Here is a 20,641-nt window from a genome sequence, read left to right on the forward strand (position 1 = left end):
GTTGTCTTCACCTGCATTTGTCCATGACCCCCTCTCCTATATGCTTTGCTTGCCAGCAAATCCCATCCTCCAAATCTACTGTTTGCAACTCTGCATGATACAACAATCGGTGTTCGCCAAAGCACCTTCTGATACATTCTCCTCGCTTTTCACACACACCGTTCTACAAGGTTCCTGGAAACATTTGAAAAGGGGCTTCATTAATAATCCATGGATTTTGTGTTCATGCATAAATGCGGCGCCAACCTACAAGTGCAAGTCCGTAGTTGGCCACTGTTTTGACACCTTTCATGGGTTTCTCGCTCTCTTTCTTGCAGCCGAGCTTTGATTGATGACAACAAAAGGAGTGGTGAAATCTGAGGGCTGGATGGAGAGATAACTGGCTGGCTGAGAATGACTCAGTCTGTAGCACAGAGTCAGTCTGCTGCAGCCTGGAGGAAGAGACAGCAGTGCAAGAATGAGAGGGAGCAGGAAAGGGAGAAGGTATCACAGGGTAAATGAGGCCTTGCAGTTTGGTAGTGCACATAGCTTCATCATCCTTGGCTCATGTTTGGGAGGCAAACATGACTGGGCTAATGTTGCTTTATTTGAGGAGAGAAACATCACAGAGTCAGAGTGATGTGACCAAACACACAGCAGGGCCTCGCCAGCAGCATTCTATCTAATCAATCTACTGTGGGAGGACAGAAAACACACAAACAGCATGCACTCACAGAACACACACACACACACACAACACCCCCCCCCCCCCCCAAAACAAACAAACAAACAAACAAAAACAAGACTACAGTATATACACACGCATTCTCATACTCATAGCTAAACTCATATCTTCTGGCAGATACTCATACACCCACACAAACACATGCATCAATCACTAGCTCTTTTTTCCCCTATAAAATAAAAAAACACTGTCATAAAGGCACAACGGATATATATGTACAGTGCACGCCAAGTCAGACTGACTGCCAGACTGGCTCATGTTACTTTGATCCTGATGGGAAATGGTGATTATTTGAATGGCAGCATGTCAATCTGACCTCAGGGTTATTGAGATGTTGTTTTTTAATAGACCAGATATAACCCAAAAAAATGCATATGGCAGCCCTGACTGCATCTATGACATCATCATGCAAATTCCCCTCTTACGTGACCTTGGATTTATCTGCACGGACTCAGAGAACACGTGATGTGATCAGGTCAGTCACGACAGGAAAAAAATGTCCCCATCCCTTGGCCCTTTGTAGTCATCGCTTATGAATCGTATTTTTTCTCAAAAGGTGATGGCTGCCAGTAATGTTATACTGGTGGGAGGTGCAGTGTGGACATTGGTGTTGGGGGCTCTGGCGTGCTCTCCCTCTTTAAATAGCCCCAGATCTAATCTGCAGACAGCAGCAGAGTTCTGACAGATCTTGCCTTGGTGCCTCCTCCCACTAGGTGACACATTCTTTATTTATTTTTGCTCTCCTCCGCTCTGGTATTCACTCCATGGAGCACTAGCCCCTCAAGCTATTGTCAGTTCTGTTCTCCATCCATGTCTGAAAAACCAAATGGATTTACAGGGTTTACTGTCAACCCCTCCCTTTTTCTGGGCTTATGAATGTGGCACAATCTTCTCTTTCCAATCTTTTATTTCCACACTATCTATCCCTTCATTATGACTTGTTCCTTCTTCACTTTGGGCCACTCCACTGACACTGCCTTTTCTTTGTTTGAGCATTTCTTTTCCGAAATGAATGTAATAATATGTCCTAATCTGAGCATGATATAGTAGATTATCTTAATAAATAAAGTTTATAATGCATTAACGGTTCTCATGAGCGTTTTAAACCTTAATACAAGAGAGTGCCTCTTTTTTTCCCTTTAAAATCAGTAAAAACCACAATTCTCTCATTACTCTGTAATAAAAATGATAACGTAGGTCTAACCTTAATGAAGTATTCATTTTAAATCAAACTAAACCTAGCCAAAATGTAACTATCATCCTGGTAGATCGTAATATGTATTTGTTTTCCAAATGGAGATTGACAACAGCGATGACAAATAATGTCATCTTGTTAATACAGGTGTCAGATCAGGAAATAGTTGTTGTTCTGAAGGGCAGTAATTTCGTTAGTCAGTTTGGAGGACTTGAGTGGTTGACACCAATGTAAAGCTTCTGCTCCCTTAGGCTGCAAATCCTAAAATCTGCAGTGAACATCACTTGTCGGATATAATCAATGCAAATTAATAAGTGGTGGTAAAATTGACATTTTCAGTTGCACATTTTTCATATACTAGATAGAAGAAGCACCTTAAGTGGAACCGCACACTTTATTATATGGCTGAGAAATGACCAGATCTGCAGATTATGATGGCACATAGAAAACTGTTCGCGCCATGCAATTCTAGTCAAAAAGCTGCTATCATTTTATAGTAGTGAGATATTTTCCTTATAATCTGTGTGAAGTCACTGTTCAGTATCAGGTTCACTATTGCACAGCCACAGTTCTCAAAAAGTTTGGGAGCAGAAATTTAAATAAAAACTGAATGCAATGATTTGCAAATCTTATAAACCCATATTTTATTTACGGTAGAATATAGAAAACAAATCAAATGTTGACAATAAGAAAATGTGCAATTTTAAGAAAAAAATAAGGCCATTTTAAATTTGATGACAGCAAAACATCTCAGAAAACTTGGGACATTGGCATGCTTACCACTGTGTAGCATCCCTCCTTGTTTTAACAACAGTCTGTAATTGTCTAGGAACTAAAGAGAACAGTTGTTGGACTTTTTAAGAAGGAAAGTTGTCCCATTCTGATGTAGGATTCTAACTGCTCAACAGTCTTCTTTGTATTTTCTTTTATTTTCTTTTTGTTGCTCCAAATTGATTAAATTGGTAAAAGGTCTGGACTGCAGGGAGGTCAATTCAGCTCCTGGACTCTTCTAATGCAAAAGCCATGGGTTGTGTGATTTAGCATTATTTCACTGAAACCTTCCATGAAAAAGATGCCACCTGGATGGGAGCATATATTGCTCTAATAGCTGTATACATCTTTCAGCATTGATGGTGCTTTTTCTCATATGAAGGCTGCCAATTTTATAGACACTAATGCACCCCTGTACCATGAGAGATTCTGTCTGAGTGAGAGGGTCCTTCACCACCTTATCCATGTTTTCCAAAAAGAATTTCTGAGTTTAACTCATCTGACCAAAGAGCAGTTTTCCACTTTGCTTCAGTTCAATTTAATTGAGCTTTCCCACAGAGAGGATGGCAGTGTTTCTGGATGATGCTGGCGTATGGGTTCTTTTCATGATAGAGCTTTCACCTGCATTTGTGGATGCAGGTGAACTGTGTTCACAAACAGGGATATCTGGTGTTTCAAGTGTTCCCGAACTTATGCAATGATTCCCATGACAGAATCATGCCTGTTTTATTGTTTTTTGGCCTTTATGTGCAGAGATTTCTCTGGATTTTGATTTTTTTTAGATGATGACTCCAAAATGCTTTTCTTATATCAAATTCAAAATAAGATTTTTTTCATGCAAAGAGTTCTTGTTGAACCTTTCACGTTTTCTTTTTGTATTGTAAATAAATATGGGTTTATGACATTTAAAAATCATTCTGTTTTTATTTTCATTTTAACAGCATCCCAACTTCTTTTGGAATTTGGATTTTAAAAGCCCTGCAGAGACTGGCTTTAACTAAGGTGCAGACATGAAGTTGGCCATAAATAAGTGCAGTCACTGTAGAAATGCCTTATGAGGAGTAATACCTACTGTCTATGCTCCAAAATAAATTAGCAAACTGGCAGGAAAAGCAATATTTCTTAAACTATATTTTTTCAGACTTTGATTTCTTCATCCCAGAAAAACAAACAATTGGCAATTGCGAATAAAGATTCTGAATCATACAAATTTGTTTGTAACATCAAACCAACATGCACATTTTTCAGTCTGTTTCTGTCATTTAAGGCAAGTAGCCCTCCATTAATAATTCCTGCTAAGTTTCATCTAGGGGTTTAAGTGTTCAGGCAAAAGTAACCACTGCATCAGCAGAAGACTTCAAAGCCACTAGATAATCCTAAGGCAGTGGTCTCGTCATGTGTTTCCTTTTTATCTGTTTCAATGTAAATACTGTACATACCACCCCTATTTATTCTGTGGTGACAAGCCTGGAAACGAGCTCATATACAATGCCGCATCATATCTTTGCTTTGCTTTTCCGTGTTTTAGTAAAGGCAGCGACCATGTGCACTCTGCTGTGATCAAAGACAAGAAAACAAAGACTATAGTTCTACTTTATACATTTGTGTGATGACGTGGTGAAATCCATTTCTATGAGATATTCTCTCGACCCTCCTCACTCCATGCACAATTAATTTGATACAAGCTAGAAGCGTAAATCCTAGATGATTATGCTGTGTTCAGGACAACAGCAATGAATATTTTCATCTTCCCAGGACTCAAGAACAGCAGGAGATGAGGAAATTAGTTTTGTTGTATTATGTAGATGCCTGCTCATTTTGCAGCATCGGCAGGATTCAGCAGTTGAGACGGCGGTATTAGGGATGGGGTGGGAGGTTAGGCAGTTAAGGTTGTTAACAGTAAAGCACACATCAAATTTCACAGTACACACTTTCGTCTCATATTTTCTTTGTTTTTTTGGAATGAGAGGTATTCCACGTGTGGTCTGTGGATGATTGTCAGATTGAGTCTCTTGGGCAGTATATTATTGGAATAAGAATATAATCGTTGCAGACCACCCAGTCTTCTCTCCTTAGACCACAAGCACAATTAAAGGCACAGTCTTGCAAGCTGGGAAGTGGCCAGCTGTTCTGGGTTAATAGATGGGTTTGGCCAGACGTCTGCGAGGTGACCGCTAGCTGGCAGCCTGCTGCTGGATAAGGTTGCAGATTGTAAGTGGACATGTACTTTGCTTCCCTCTGTGTGCAGTTGTCGCTGAAGATGATGAAGCACCCTGAATTTTCCCTCCTTCACTGTCTGCAGCTCTCTTGTCTCGCCCTTATTCTACCCTTCCTTACCCTTCTTTCACTAGCCAAGGCCGAAGCAAGCATGCTGACACGTAGGCACTATCCTACTGTACCAGCTCCCTGACTTCAGACCCCAGATGGAGTGTCTCTGTTGACTCAAGGGAGTTCAAGGACTGAAAGAGCATGATAATAAGAAAAGCAGAGCATGAGAGAGACTGCAGAAGGCAGAAACCATGCCCTTTCATAACCCACGTCCCATCTTTGAAAAGAATAACACATAGTGTCAACAGTGCTTACTTGGCACTGTCCTACTGTACTTATACTTGCACTTGCCCTCAAACCTGGAGTTAAATCAGTGAAGGCACAGTCATGATCCACTTTAACCTGGAATCACATGAAAGGGCATGCTAAAATATGTACATTGCTCTAAATATTCACCCAGTGTGTCCTGGTTACAGCTATTTCTTATTTCAGCACTGCTCTGCTTAGCTTAGTGGTTTCATTTGGCATCTGCTCTCATTACCAGAGCAAAAAAAAAAAAAAAAAGGAAGGAAGAGAGAACAAGATGGGGGGTTGGTGTGTTCGGTCAGGCACTAATGTTACTCTAGCTTTTCCTGTAGTTGTTGGAGTAGTCTTGTTATTGGTGTTGAACTGAGGCCTTGGTCAGAAATGAACAGTCCTGTGGGCTTCAGGCTGCACGAATAACTAGCGAGGGTTCCCATCCAAGCACTTAGAGTAGAATGAATTATCCATGTGTTACTTTTATGTTATTAAAAATCAAAGATTAAAACATGCTATGTTTGATTGACAAGTCTTTTAATATGCACAAAGGGTTACCATTAATCACAACACAACAGTTTTATTATGTCAAAAGTTTGTCTACATCAGCAGTGTCTGTAAATGTTAGATTACAAAAAATTCTGAATCCAGAAATATGATTGATCGGGAAAAACAAAATGCTGATTTTTTTCCATCTGCAACTCTTCAATGATGTATGTGACTATACTGTATCTGCTCAATTATTTACATAGTCAAACAAATGGCTGGGCTTCAGAAGTGTTCACTGCATCTAATGCAAAATGAAAGGAAATCAGAGTATGCTAGTGGAGCAATGAATAATAGGTAATGTTTGCAGAGTGTCTGATAGATCCCATCAAAATGCATATGAAATATTCATTTAATGGGCTACACTTTATTTGGATAGTCCAGTGGTGAAAATCGGCATCCCATTAAGTGACTTTAATGTGTCGCTAAAATGCCTAAGGTGTTTCAAAAGCTGCTCATAATTGTGTGAGAAGGAGTCAATATATCTCAGGGCTACAGTTAAACTTATGGTTCGGGTTACTTTAGTTGTACGATGTTCTGAAAGCCTGAAAGCTTTAATGCAGTAAAAAAGAGGGAGGAATACAGGAGCGGAGTCTCTTGCAGCTCTCTTTGGCTTTGCACTGGCCTTATTAGTATTCTGTCTGCAGCAGAGGACAATGGTCTAAATTTAACCAGAAAAATTTAAGGAACTGGCCTCACCATCTTTAAGAGAACAGAGCTGACCAGACCTGCATTGTTCCCACACCTGCTGGAGGACCAGTGTTTGTGTTTTTTGCCTGTGGTCATAATTCCAGTACTTGAGCAACAGTCCTGTATCTAGACTGGATTGGGTGCTTCTAATGACATGCCTCAGTGCTGTTGGCAGGGTGCTTCAGGCCCACACTTACACCAGCATATCCTACTGTTGTATTGCTGGGATTTTGCTCAGAGATGGCTCATTAATAAATACGTACTCTCTCAAGCTGCATGTCATTATTGAGATACACTGATTAGTAAGTAACTTGAAAATGTATCTCAAGACCTCCAGTATGCAGACGATTGTGATTGGTAAACTTGTGTTTACAACTGCAACCATTAATAAGTCAGCACTTAGTGATAGGTATTGTATATAACCAATTTTAAATTGGTTCCAGTACCAGACTTGTCTGCACTAAATTGCTGATAAACACCTAGACAACAGTAACGGGTATCTGTTAGGGTTAGAATGTTACATATTCAAGAAGACATTTGTTTTCCAGCGGAAAGGTTCTAATTGATGACATTTTCTGCAGGTATCATTTTCCTCTCTCTGACACATCACAGGCATCGAAGAGATGATGAATCATGGGGACAATTCAGAAAAAGTCAACAATAATATTCTTCACGTCTTAACAACTACTCCTTTTACAAAAATCTTTGAGAGTAAAAGGCCAGTAAAAATCATTTTTTCACAACACCTGCCCAATAGCGCTTAAATAGTTACCAAAATGCTACTCTGTTTTACACAAACGCAATGGCTTGTTAGGCTTATTGAATCAAGAGCAGGCTGACATGAAAAACCCCACCCCAAATAGTTTAAGCTTAGTGTGAGATGTCTAGACTAGTACCAATAAGAATGTCAGTGAGGAGTATCTATTGATAAAGTCCTAACAGTACGCAAATAGGACAAATGGAATAAATGCGAGAAAAAAGAAATCAGAGTATTCTATGTAATGTCAGAGCAGCCATAGCTTTTAGTCACTCATCTTTCTATTGTCACCCTGAACATGTCACTACTGCCAGATAGCAAAGGCATATCCTCATGCAATCACTGCAGTCCACCCAACTCATTAGCCTCCAGATATCCAGCACTGATCTCAGAAACTTACCGTTCTGCTCCGAGTAATGAAAGTGGCGATAAATGGAGAGCTATGTGGGGAGTGGGAGAAAGTGAAAAAAGAAAGAGCTTCCATCTATCAATTAAATGACAGGGGCCAGAGTGTATGTGGTGAATTAAGAGAATTCGATGGCCTATTTTTCCTCTCACAATGGAAATCATCAACACTAAATACAGCAATAGCAGATGAAGGCAGGAAATCCAATAAAGTATAAAATAGATGGAAAATACAGCCACTGGCTGCCGCAAAAGTTTATAGCAGGTTTGTCATGAGAAAAATTCTCTTCTGCTTTAAAACAAAGTGTCACTATAAGAAGTTGCTTAGATGCGGTGTGGTGCACCTTTCATCAAAGTAATGATGTTGCTAAATTGAACTGCTATGTCAGATTATTTCTTTCTTTATTGCCCTCAATATTGTGAGCACACACCACCACTCGCAAAGGCCAACATTTTCTCCAGCAGTTCTGAGCAATGAAACACTTCTGACAGTTATTTTGACAATCTGGTGTGAAAGGAGGGTAAGAAGTGGGTGGGTGGGCTGTGTGACAATGTTGTTAGCAGTGCCAGCGCTCCTTTTTCCGTCCTTTCCTTGAAGCTTGTTTTCGCTTTTAGTGGTTCGATGCCCCTCAATGAGATGATACCCGAGGCAGCCTCCATTTGTTTGTTTTTGTCTTTCCTCTTTTTCTTTTTTAAGATTATCAAACTGAAATTATCTGCTGCTTTTCCCTTTGTCTATCAAAGTGAGTTACATGCATATTGAGAGTGCAAAATAAAATCCAGTACATTGATCTTTTTGGATCAGAGGTTAGTAAAAAAAAAAATCTAATAATTTTCAACCTTTGTATATCTTATTTAAATAAACTGTTCACAATGCCTGCATATATTATTTATTTAATTGTAATTTTGTTCAGGGATGTGGTAGAATGCATTTTGAAGCCCCACATACAGATGATGTGTTTTGATAGGCTATGTAGCTTAGTTTAGCTGTGAAACAAAGTTTATTCCTCAAGGATATCCACTCGTGTCCGAGAGTTAGAGATCAATAGTGTATCCTCCGCCTCTACTAGGCTCACTGATTTTTAAAAAAAGAAAAAGATGTATATTTGTGAAGTGAAAGTAGCATTTATTGATCTTTATCCCTTTTTTTGTGTCCAAGTGCATAAAATCTGATGCAATCAATTTTAAGTAATTACTCAGATTGCAATTTTTGCAGCAAACAGCATGACAGGTCAGATGATATGTATGAAAGAAATGTACGATGAATAGTATTAAGCCAAAAAACATGTATTAAAAACTGTTAACCCGTGTCAGTAATAGTAACCACCTCTACATTATCTATCATCCATCCACCATGATTATCTTATCTATTAAGACAGCCTCAGAAATGAGAAAAGCCATAGTTTATGGCTGGTTTGGTACTCCTTTCCACTTTGTGAGCACAAACTCATACATATGTATAGGCTTAGGCAGGCAGGCAGGAGTGGGCTGAGAACAGCATGAGGCTGTGTTTTGCACTGTGTATATCTAATTGCCTGACCACCAACAGTTATAGCCAGATTCAAATCCAACACTAAATGTTTCCTGAGCTGTTCCCTGCTTCCCAATCCCAAAGCCAATCTCCCTGGAGCCCCATGGTGGCGGGGCAAAGGCCCATCTACCTGTGGCGCATTGAGGCCGCAGTCAACCTTTAGCAATCTGTCAATCAGGCAGTGACTGTCAGAATGAATTTCAGCCCATCAAGCCCCTGCTACTTCTCCTGCAGAAGTTGGCTTCAGAATCCTTGCCCAACTGCCAATGCTATGTCCCTGCAATTAGGCTGAGGAGAGGTAATGGTGTCGCCTCCCTCCAGGTGTCTGGATGGGCTGCATCTGGTCAAAGGAGGATAGGGATGTTGACAGAGTGCACATTTCTCAGAGGTGTACTTGTACAGGAGTGCCACAAAGCCTTCATGTGGTTACGTCAAAGTAGCAATTAAAAAAAAACAAATCTTTTTGCTCCAGGCATCAATTAGTGGAGTTAAAGAGCTTTGTGTGAGATTTACATTCACAGCTATGTTATGTTCAAAGGTCATCCTGTCTCCAGCTTGTTTCAAAGCAGAGCATTAAGAAAAGGTTTTAAAATTACAATCTTTAACATGTCTCTTACTCTTTTATTTACATATGAGGCCTGATGGTTAGATGCCTTTCCCTGAACTTCACTGACAATAAAGTAAAAAACACTTTGTAACAAGTTATTAAAGAGTTAAGAATTAGCACCAAGTTATCTTTCTTTAATACATTTTAGAGCATCATAGTGACAGCTCAGCAAAGTTGGGGCTTTATCTTAAACAGAATGAGAGGGCACATACATCAGAACAAATTTGTATGTTAAGTGCTGTATGTACTATGTGCACTAATATTTTATAAATATCACATATTAAAAGGAAAAAATAATCTCCAGTAAAAGTCATTGTGACTTTAAACGCTTTTTTTAGTGTTTGCATTGTCCTTCGTAATTTAAACGTACAGAAAACACAGATCCCTTTAAAGTGTGTGTGCGCTATCATAAATTTAGCCACTGGCAGCCCATTTAATATTTCCTCCATTTAGGTCATAGCAGATGTCATTGACTAAATGTAGACCACTGCTATTTATGGTTGTTACAAATGACTGTGCAAAGCATTAGTGACGCAAGACAGATGGATCCGATGCTTCTTGGGGGCAAAGGACTTGTGAATTCCAGTATCAGTTAAAATATAAGTAACGTCTACAAACAAACAAGCGCACAGATGGGTAAAGAGATTTTTTTCTTTCTCCTTTGTGAACCCTGGCAAATATGCTTTGATTAACAACCTCTAGTTGTCAGAAGCTGGAATGACGTGTTAAATGGATAGCTGTTTATTTTTATTCTTATTATTTTTTGAGCATCTGCAACTGACTTGCAATCATAGAATTATGGGATGAACTGCTGACCCTCTGGCTCATGCACCCCAAAGAGACACCCCCACCCTTTTTCAGAGCTGCGGCTCTGAAAAAGAACTGTTGTCTGCAGGCCAAGAGATAAGCCTTCACTGTGTCTGTCTCTCTTTTCTTTTCCCCCCGTCTGTCTGTGGCTCCACCTCTCTCCTCTTCGATTTCACACTGCCGCCTTCTCTACTTCATCTCTTGATTTTTAGTCTGTAAATATTTTCTCTCCACAGACAGACCCCTATACAGTCTGTTTTGGACGTCGGATGCTGTGCTGTTCTGTATCCTCGTCTTCTTTGTTTTGTGCTGACAGATGCCTCCCCAATCAAAACCACCAACGGGTGACCTGTGTCTTCACCCTCACCTGACTCTGAAAGTCCTGACTTTGGGCAAACCACTCCATCAAGCTGCCCTCTTTGCAAAAATGAACAGCTGATTCTAGAAGTTATAATTTCAGCTATGACCTTAGCAGCCGCTCCTGAGGTCATCAGTGCAGCTCAACTCTGCTTGATCATTCCTCACCACCTCCTTACAATCCATATCAATGGCTCTAAAGCCAAACAAGGACGGCCTCTAAACATTAGGACAATTAGTCACGTAGTTTGCCTTTTGGGAATTCACAGATGCACACAGAATTGGTAATAAACCTCAAGCAGCAGAATGAGCTTTACGATTTATGTGGTAGTACAAAAAAATGTATGACAGTCATTCCAGTCATGATTGACCCTTACGGTGTGTTCACACCGAACGCGATGGACGCGAATAGAGCGTCAGGTTTAGTCCTTGATCACATGGATTGTAAGGATTTTTTTACACTGGTCCACACATTGATAATCATACTGTTTTAATGACTAAACTATAAATCTACCATTTTTATTTTCAAGAAAGACCGCAGAATGGATTAAATATAGGATATAACATTTCTTCATTGTCATCATATGTCACCATAGCAGCAAGTGTGGTTTAGTAACTTAACACTTAACAAAACCCGTCCATATCTTCTTCCAGCCAAAAGGTCATTCTTAGTATCTCTACCAACCATCTGATTTCCATCTGTATTTGTATGTCTGACTAGAAGCCTCAAAACTGTGACTCATAGTTGAACTGAGGGTAGCAGAGAGGGTCTACTTGTCAGGCTCTTCTTTTTTTTACATTCCTTACCACACACAGCATGCAAATATAGATTTTACTGTGTCAAAGTGAATGTATTGTATGTGTTATGTATGGCTTTACACCTGAGTTGGTGTTTATGAATATGAATTTGTCATGCATAATGAATTCTCTAATGAAATGACCACAGTTAACCATGGACTACCGTAGCAGGGTGGAGGGTTTGATTATATTGTGTGATGTATTTTCAGTGTAAGCTGAAAGAATAAATGAAAGTACTAATTACACGAGGTCAGTACAATCCTGCTAATCAGTCAGTCAGCCAGTCAAGCTTTAATGACAGGTATCAAGATGAACATCACATCAATAAAATCTTAAAGTGGCTTTTCTGTTTTTTTTTTTTTATCTTAAAATCAGTACACTTAGTCATCCAGAAGACCTTAAAATGCAGCTGTTGTTATTAAGGGTTCACTGTTTTTCTATTGGAGCATGCATAAGTGCATGGGTTACATCAGCCCATGCACTCAGCAACAATTTTTTCAGTTTAATATATAATATCTGGGAAAATATTTTTAAATTACCTGACTACCCGAGAGCACAAGATCTTATTGAATTCATTTTGTCATGTAAAACATTTAGTAACATTTAGTTTGGGGACATTATATGTATTCTATGTACTACTAATCAGCATCTTCTCATTAACGTTAGCATTTATTCCTTTCTTTGTTAAGTTATTTAAATTAAGATACCTCATTGAGTGATTATATGCCTAATATTCTCCAAATCCTTATTTCAGAGATGTTAAAATGCATTAATGGTTTAAGTAATAATTTAGATAGCTGGATGGTCATGCAATTACAAATCTAGCTAATGAGGCTGAAAGTTTTTGTATATAATAGAGTCATTTTACAACAGAAAGGGCTTCCCAGAGATTTGAATAAAAAAAAGTGATCACTGGAGACACAAGTGGCCATAAACAGTTTCTTTATGTGACACTACAACACAGCTGTTACTTATTTCACACTGAAATGAAGCGCCGGATCATTTGAATCCTGCTCAGGGCAAGAGACAGAAGATATTTTCTATAAAAATGCATTAATGAGCATTATTGTATCAAAAAAGAGTCCATGACATAAAAGAATAAAAATGCTTACAACAAATGATTACTGTGCCCACCTTTCTCAAAAAGGGGTTTTGTTGTCCTTTAGTGTATACGTTTTTATTTATAGTCAAACATTTGACATAATGCAGACATTGGGTCTGTGGATAATTACAAATGTGAGTTTGCTTGATGCCATGTAAAAAGGCTGAGGTTCAGTATTTGCACGATTTTATTAAAATTGGGTTCTGGATATAAAGCACGGAAAAATTATATTTCTTTTAATCTTCCTGTTACTTTAACCTCTTTCTAGGAATTAATATATATGGGGTTTTTTCACATGAAAAATGTATGAAAATATATCATTGGCATAGCACAATTATGAAAATAGAGCAGACACATAATTGTTATTTTTAATCTATTTTTGCATAATCATAATGAGTATTTTTCCAGTGTTTATCTCTCTAATCAGAACCTTGTAACTTATGGTCCTCACAGCCCACACAAACCTGCAGTCCCCTCGCCAGACAATATCCTTAAAAATAACAGCAGACTTAAGACTCATTATATTTTTACCCTCTTACACCTTGCTGCATTGCATAAAAGTCCGTATTCTTCGTCATCTTATCACCGTAAACCGCCAACTACACAGGTGACTGCGCAGATGACAAAAAAAAAATTAATCACCCAAACAGTTTGTTGACAAGTTATGTCCCCTTCTGCTCTTAGCTGTGTGTCTGAATAATTAGCCTGTCCTCTCTGCTGTGCGTGTTTCATTTTTGCCTGCCCTGCATTAGATAGTGTGTTGTCATGCTATTGACAATGACAGTGGTGGCAGCCATCCATGCCGTGCTTCTGTCAGTGTGAGCTGCCAGTGCAAAGCAATGAGAGAAACAGAGTCAGAGGACGGCTCCAAAAACACAGAGCTGCTTTTGAAGGCATTGAATTTAAAGAGATTTGAAGGTGCTGTTCTTTAGAATGACTGTAGTATGTGTTAACATTACCAACATTATGAGACAGCCGAGATGTAATGACCTGCCATTACATCTTGCTTTTCAGAGAACAAAGTGTTTCTTCTATCACAGAAGAGCTGAATTTATTCTGGAAGTCTAACTCATTCTCATGGCCAACTTATTCACCTGCAGCCTCAGCACCTGCTCCACCAACACTTACTGGCACAAGCCTCAATCTATGTTGGATAGATGGCTTCCCTTTGGATACCATCCGCAACAAAACCTAATACCAGCTACCCGGTATGCAAGCCAACAACTAGCCACCTCGCCAAAACCGTTAAAGATGTAATACACAAAGAAGTAGAGAGGGAAAAAAAACGCATTAATGTAGGAATGTAGAGTCATACACACGGACTCTCTTAAGTACTTGTTAATTCATTCAGCTCTCAGCATGCAAAAAGGCTCCCTGAGTGGACAGGTGCTACGCCTTGATGAAGATCTGTGTGTCATTCTGTTTTGCTTGGCTTGTTTTCTATATGAATGCTTAGATTTTGTGATTCATAGATTTAGTAAAGATGTCTATGAGGCAACTTTGCAGGATTCACTGTTTTTGTGATGATTAATATGGTTGGCTCTGTAGTACTTGGAGCACTGTGTAGCTGGAAGGTAATGATATCATCCCAAAAACTGCACATCACTTAAGGTCAGTAGACATCTGCATTCTTTCTCATTGTGAAATATAAAACTTGACTTGCATACTAAATGAAAACAAAAAAATTGAGATTTATTTGATAAGAAGGTTCTGCATAGGTCCACAATGGAGATTAGCATAGCATCAGACATTGTAGGCCACCTGCTTAAATATTCAGACAGATCAACTCTTTACAACGTGAAGTAATTAATGACATTTAGATGTTAAATGGATCCTGGGCTAGTTGGCATTAATTAGGGGATTCAAAATAATCCCAGTAAGAGAATTTAATGTTATGGTATTTGTAGAGTTCCGATGCACACATTGCAAGGTGTGTTACCTTTGTATTTCCTATTATTCCCAGAGCCTGTGATCTTGCAATCACAGAACCGAGTGCAAATTCAGCTAATCCTATTTGCCACCACACACAGTTGTGTCAGTTTTATGCTGAATTTCCAAAACAGTGGAAACAATATAAAAAAAAATCTACTTGAAGTAAATGTTACGAGTCTTAAATTAAATTTCAACCTTACCAGACAAACTTAACTGGCCACTAAAATCCTGATCTAAAGAAAAACCTACTCTCAGACTGTGAAAAGCCCCTAACAAGCTCTTCTACTTCAAATTTAAACAAAGCATTTCCAAAGTGAGACAAACATCGACTAAAACCAACCATTTTAGGTAGGAACTTCATGAAAGAACCAAACAGGATGACACTAGGCATAAGCTTATCCCTCAAGAACATTTGCATTTCTAGTTAGCCGTTGGGGGAAATAAAGTAGCTGAGGTGTTTAAACATTAAAAAGGATAAGGGTGTTTCTCTGAGAACATTTTTCAAGATGTAATTTAATTTCCCTGTTGAGCAGACACTGAATTAAGAATTTAAACTAGTTTTTTAATAGTATTTGTAATCTGTTTTACTGTATATAGTACACCACATCTGCTGTGATTTGTATCAGTAAAAGAAACAGATCTTTGTGTATGTTCAAAAGAACATAAGGCCTGCATTGCACAGTAACATAGCATTTTTTAATTGTATAGTTTAGTGAGGAATTGTTTCTATTCTAAATACTCAGTTGCTAGAAATGGGTCTGGTAGTTTTGTTGAGGAAAAGCACATGGTGTCCTCAGTGACTTTTTACTCCCATAGTGTTCTCATGTTGCCTTGGCAAAATGCTTTTCAAGAGCCAAATTGAGCCTTCGATAGGAGACATGCCTCTTTTATACACTCTGTTATCATAGTACTGAAGCAGTAATTTTTCTGCCGTCATTTATCCCCAGAAAATTCTCTACAGGTTCTGTACCTATATTCATCACATATCCAAAGTTATTTTGTGTAATAGTAATGAAATTAAAAATATGCAATATAAAAAACAAAAAGATAGTGGAAAAAAATACACTTGAGTACATATTGTCAGAAACTTATGTTTGAATGGTAATAAAACGGCCAGATTCAAAATTAATGTATAACTCAATAACTTTCTTACAGAATAATTGACCATTTGTGTTTTGTGATACTAAAAACTGTACAAGTTATCACATAAAGGTGTTTATGGGATAATGGAGAATAAAACCTGGCTTTACCTTACCAGAGGACTTTCATCCTTCTTAAACTCACAAAGTGTAAATTCATCAACTATATAAAAGAGCGAAAGAAGTAAAGACAACACTGGCTTGTCCCTGAATATGATAAATGTTCCTTTATATAATTATTTTTTGTGCAAGACCTTATTTGTTTAATTGTGACAGATTACTGCCAAATTTTAGAATCCTTTTTATTATGATTCATTCTGAGTGATACAGTTAAGTGGGCTGTTGCTCGAGCACTTTACAATTAAAAACTTTGCTCAGTAAACTTTCCACTGTACAAAATGCTACTTTTGGACTAATTAGTAAGTCAAGTAGGGATCTTCTTCTTGACTTACCTTGTTGCCACAGCAGCCATGTAACCCTAGCATCCTCCTCTATCATACCAACCATTGCAGGTACCTCTCTCTCTAAATCCATGACTCTTTTCTGTGGTCTTCCTCTTTTCCTTCTCCCTGGCGTCTCTCCCTCTTCTGTACATGACCAAACCACCTCAGTCTTGTCTCCAGAACTTGGTTTCCAAATTGCTCAACCTGAGCTGTCCCTCTGATATTTGTACACATGAAAAAATCAAGTTAGATAGCTTTACAAACTAATAGCTGATACTGATTAAAAATAAAACACCCAATTGCATTGTCACAGCTGCATTCTGGCTCTATATTGTAAACAACACATTTTTAATTATACTAAGACAGTGTGCAACATTACACATGCCAAGCCAGAATTAGAAGTGAGTCATACTGTTGTAACTTGTCACACAGTTTCTGGCAGGATTTTCTAACATGCATAACAAAATACCAGATGCACAATAATTTTCCTATGGTGGAAATATCAGAAATGCTGAATATCAACAGCACTAAAACACCTGTTGTGTGTTATCTGAGAGAACCTGTTTGGTGTTATGTGTCAGGACGGATGTGTAAAGACTTGAGCCCTTGAAAGGCTTTAGAAATGGTCCAGTTGCTTAGTAGTGTGCCATCTAACTTGAGCTATTTCTGCTAGTGAAAACTGAACAATCTCATTCGAAACTGGGTTGATTTACGATGCATCACAGACTATGGCTAAAAATAAAAGGAATGACAAAAAAAGCCTCCTGATGATCCCTCAGTATAACACAGTTCCAAAGATTGTAGCTGGATTAAGCTGCACCGCTGGTGAGTGGGTTGGTCCATGCTGCCCTGAGCGTTTTTACAGGCAATGGAAATAGAGAAAAATATAGCGCCTCTTCAAAATCTGATCATAATAGTAATCGGTTTATTTTATATTATGTGTATCTCAACAGTTATAAAATCACATATCCACACCTTAGTAAAACGCAATCTGATGGCCTAATGGAGAGAAAGCTGTCCCTCTGCATACAGTATGCTTTGACACAATGAAATGATGTAGCTATTCTTGGAGGCTGCTTGTGCACTTCGATGGATGCCATTTTTCACACCATTAACTACAGTCTACTGGTTTTATTCACAGCACAGAGATAGGCCAAAACAATCCTAAACACGCCCACGAACGAGCACAATTGCAACAATTGATCTAAGCTGTTCCACCCAGTCTATCGCAATTCTGTGCAGCAGGAGAAACCGTTATCTCCATCCGCCCTTCATCTCTCCCTTTCTCTCTCTTTTTTCCCCTCAGTATTTCTTTGCTTTGCCTGTAACACCCTTTTTTCATCCTGTTCGGCTCTATCCTTGCCTTGGGACAAGCAAAAGGGTTTGTGGCTGAATCACAAAGTACAAACATGCATGGTAAAAATTTTCACTGTAACTAGCCCACAGTAGGTGTGTTAGCTGATAAAAATCACTGAACACAACAAGCACAATTTTTGGAGTGTTTATCTCAGCAGAGGTCAAACCTAAAGCCCTCATTACAGTCTGTGCTGAGTGCAGGGTTCATGGAGGGAGGCAGAGCTCAAAGGGCCAACTAATCCAGTGGGTCTCATAGGCACGGTGGGCTAGTCAATATGCTGGGCCTGCATCCGAAAGAATGCTGGAGCTCCACAGCAGAGCTAGGTAAAAGAGTCTCTGGGGAATGCTTTGCGTGGTGCAGTTTTTATTCTTTCCACAGCTCTCAAGGTTAGATGCCGTTTAAGTCTTAACACATTGTTTACCACTAGTCCTTTCCTTCTTTGATCCCGTTGCAGTTCTCAAAACCGCTTACTTTTAAATATTGTGATCGTGCAATTAAACTAAAAACAAAAGGTAATGTCCTTTTATTAAAGCAGTGATCTTTTTGTCACTTGCTAACAACTGTGGACATATCCGAATTCATTTAAAATCAGCCAATTGTTACGTGCGCGTGTTGTTGGTTTGTTTCTTAATGTGTGTATGCAAATTCACCTGTGCAGGGGCTCGGCTGTGATTGGTGGACCTAAGGAATGGCCTGATGTAACTGGTTCCTGCCGTGGACGTAACTATAAAAGGACGACTGAAGAGCTGCGGTGTGGGGGGTGTGGAAAACTTCCCGTGCACTTGCCTCAGGTCCAGACGGAGCAGCCGCAGCCGCAGCCGTAGCCGTAGCCGCAGCCGCAGCCGTAGCCGCAGCCACTTAGTTAAAGTCGGGCATGTGTGTGAAGTGCGGATCAAGTAGGGGTGAGCTGCCGATTATTTTGGGAAACCTTCTTTTCTCCTGTGTACTTTGACCAGGGAGGTCAGACTGTGTCACTTCTTTGTTTTCTTTTCCTTGAACAGGTCAAAGGGGAACCGAAGCCTAGGTTGGGTTTTGTTTGTTGTGTTGGCCTTAGCTCACCCTGAAATCATACACTTCCACTACCGTGTACTGAGTGCCACTGCTGTGAATAAATTATTGTTAAAAGTCCGATGCTGTGTCTGTTTGGGCGTGGGAAGTCGCGGGACACCCCGCTCTTGTTACGGTCATTTCGAGCCGGGTTGTAACACAGTCAGCAGATGATCTGGTTTTTCACTGAATCCAAAAGAGCAATTTCTTCAGTCCTGAGAATAATTGAACCCTTGCTTCCTTCCAGGAATGGACAAACTCATGGGGAGCTCAGCTCAAGGCAGCAACACAGATGTGGAGATGGCAGGGTGTTCTGAATTCAGCCCGAAAAAAAGGTACCTGCTTTTTCTTGTTTTCCTGAGCAAGGAGAACTCTGCTGGAGGCACGTCACCAAGTTTAATTTAGGAATTTAATTTGCACACACAAAAGAGGTCAGTCAAGGAAGAACAAATTGACAGACACAGCAGGCGGGTACTTGTCATTTCTTCCAAATGGCTTTTAATAAGATGAAACACTTTGGCCCAGGTATGTCAGGTTGAAGGGCACTTTTCTCTCTGTGTGTTTTTAAGCTTTTACTGTTGGCAACTGAGTATCGTTGACCTGCAAGGAGCAGCTGGTCGGCATGTTCACATGTCAGAGACTTGGCCCAACCCTGCCTCAATCTAAAGTAAATGGATTCTGTAGTGGAGAACAGGCTGGGCCATCCTCAGTGGAGATCACTGGGCTGTGGTTAACTGGGTAGTAAAATCCACAATGCAGTAAGCCAAGTCAAAATGGTTGTTTTGTGGAAAATGATACATCAGAACACAGCTTTGTGACTTATTACATTGTAATTTCTTATTGTAGGCGTCTGTTTGGACAAACAAAATGAATCCCATCCACGTGCCAAGTTGATTAGCTATCATGAGTATTAATAGAAATAGACTGTTTTTTTTGGTTTTTGCTCTGTAGTAAGTTCAGCACGATGGCATGGATGTCTTAGAAAAACATTTTAGTTATTATCCTGAATTTTCCCAAGATTTCATTTATCATTACGGCTATATTTTTTAATTTGTTGTAAAGATATTTCATTAGACACGTGTCAATTGGGGTCAGATCTAAAATTTGGAAATAAATGGAACTCATCTATTTTATCACATCACTCTGCAGTGGCCCATTTTCCACACAGGGATTTCCTAATGCCATTGCTATGCCCTTAAATTTTGCAAATATTCTCTAGTAATAGGCTCAACAATGTTATGGTATGAGAGTGTGTTTACCACTGTCCTCTATATTGTTCTACTCACTGAGTTAAAGTGCTAGTGATTGCAAGAGCCACTCTTATGGTTAAATGTTGAAGTGTTCTTGCTAAGCAGTTTTCTGCTCCCTGCTCTGCTCAGCAGCAGCAGCAGCAGGGGAGGGAACAGAGTGAGAAGAGGATATGGCTTCTTCTTCTTCTAAAAAAAGAGAAAAAAAGGCCCTTTGATTTTGGTTTGAGTCTCCCTTGGGCTGCCTCTGGGTTTGGAACAGATTTCATTCAGCGCTGAGCATGGTAGCTTCAGCAGAGGGGCACTGTGCCCCCACCCCCACTTCGACATGTGTCATAACTGGTTTCAGACTTGATCAGGAGACACAACTGGCTTGTTGGCTTGGCAGATGGCTCTGAGGCTGAGGCCAGGTGCTTGGTTACCTCACTATCCACACCAGGCTTTAATAACATGGCATTTACGTATGCCTCGCACATGAAAACAATATAGTAGCCTTCCCGATCAGATAATTTACATGGCAGTTTTCTTTGACAGACTCCATTTTAGCACAGATGTCTTGATTTGACAGCCAGGCCAGAGGGATCATGCAGATGGTATTGGGTGATGAATAGAAATTAAATA

At 39.4% G+C, this 20,641-nt stretch overlaps 2 protein-coding genes across 7 annotated transcripts in view; one reads left to right on the top strand and one right to left on the bottom strand.

Moving 5' to 3' along the window:
- The window catches only part of loxl1 (lysyl oxidase-like 1), a 301,527-nt gene that overhangs the window by 135,502 nt on the left and 145,384 nt on the right, over positions 1 to 20,641 (top strand). For 3 of the 6 annotated variants that reach the window (XM_082536003.1, XM_082536002.1, XM_082536004.1), the window contains one exon: positions 318 to 493. In XM_082536003.1, the coding sequence (XP_082392129.1) occupies positions 394 to 493 (100 nt within the window). In that variant the 5' untranslated portion in view covers positions 318 to 393. Of the gene's footprint in view, positions 1 to 317; positions 494 to 18,384; positions 18,629 to 19,020; positions 19,109 to 20,641 lie in introns of those variants that run through there. The other 3 variants (XM_082536005.1, XM_082536006.1, XM_082536007.1) reach the window with 2 other exon arrangements.
- insyn1 (inhibitory synaptic factor 1) overlaps positions 1 to 20,641 on the bottom strand; it is a 44,569-nt gene that overhangs the window by 17,881 nt on the left and 6,047 nt on the right. The window lies entirely within an intron of this gene.

The sequence above is a fragment of the Aulonocara stuartgranti genome (genome assembly GCF_965226115.1).
Source record: "Aulonocara stuartgranti genome assembly, chromosome: 1".
NCBI lineage: Eukaryota > Metazoa > Chordata > Actinopteri > Cichliformes > Cichlidae > Aulonocara > Aulonocara stuartgranti.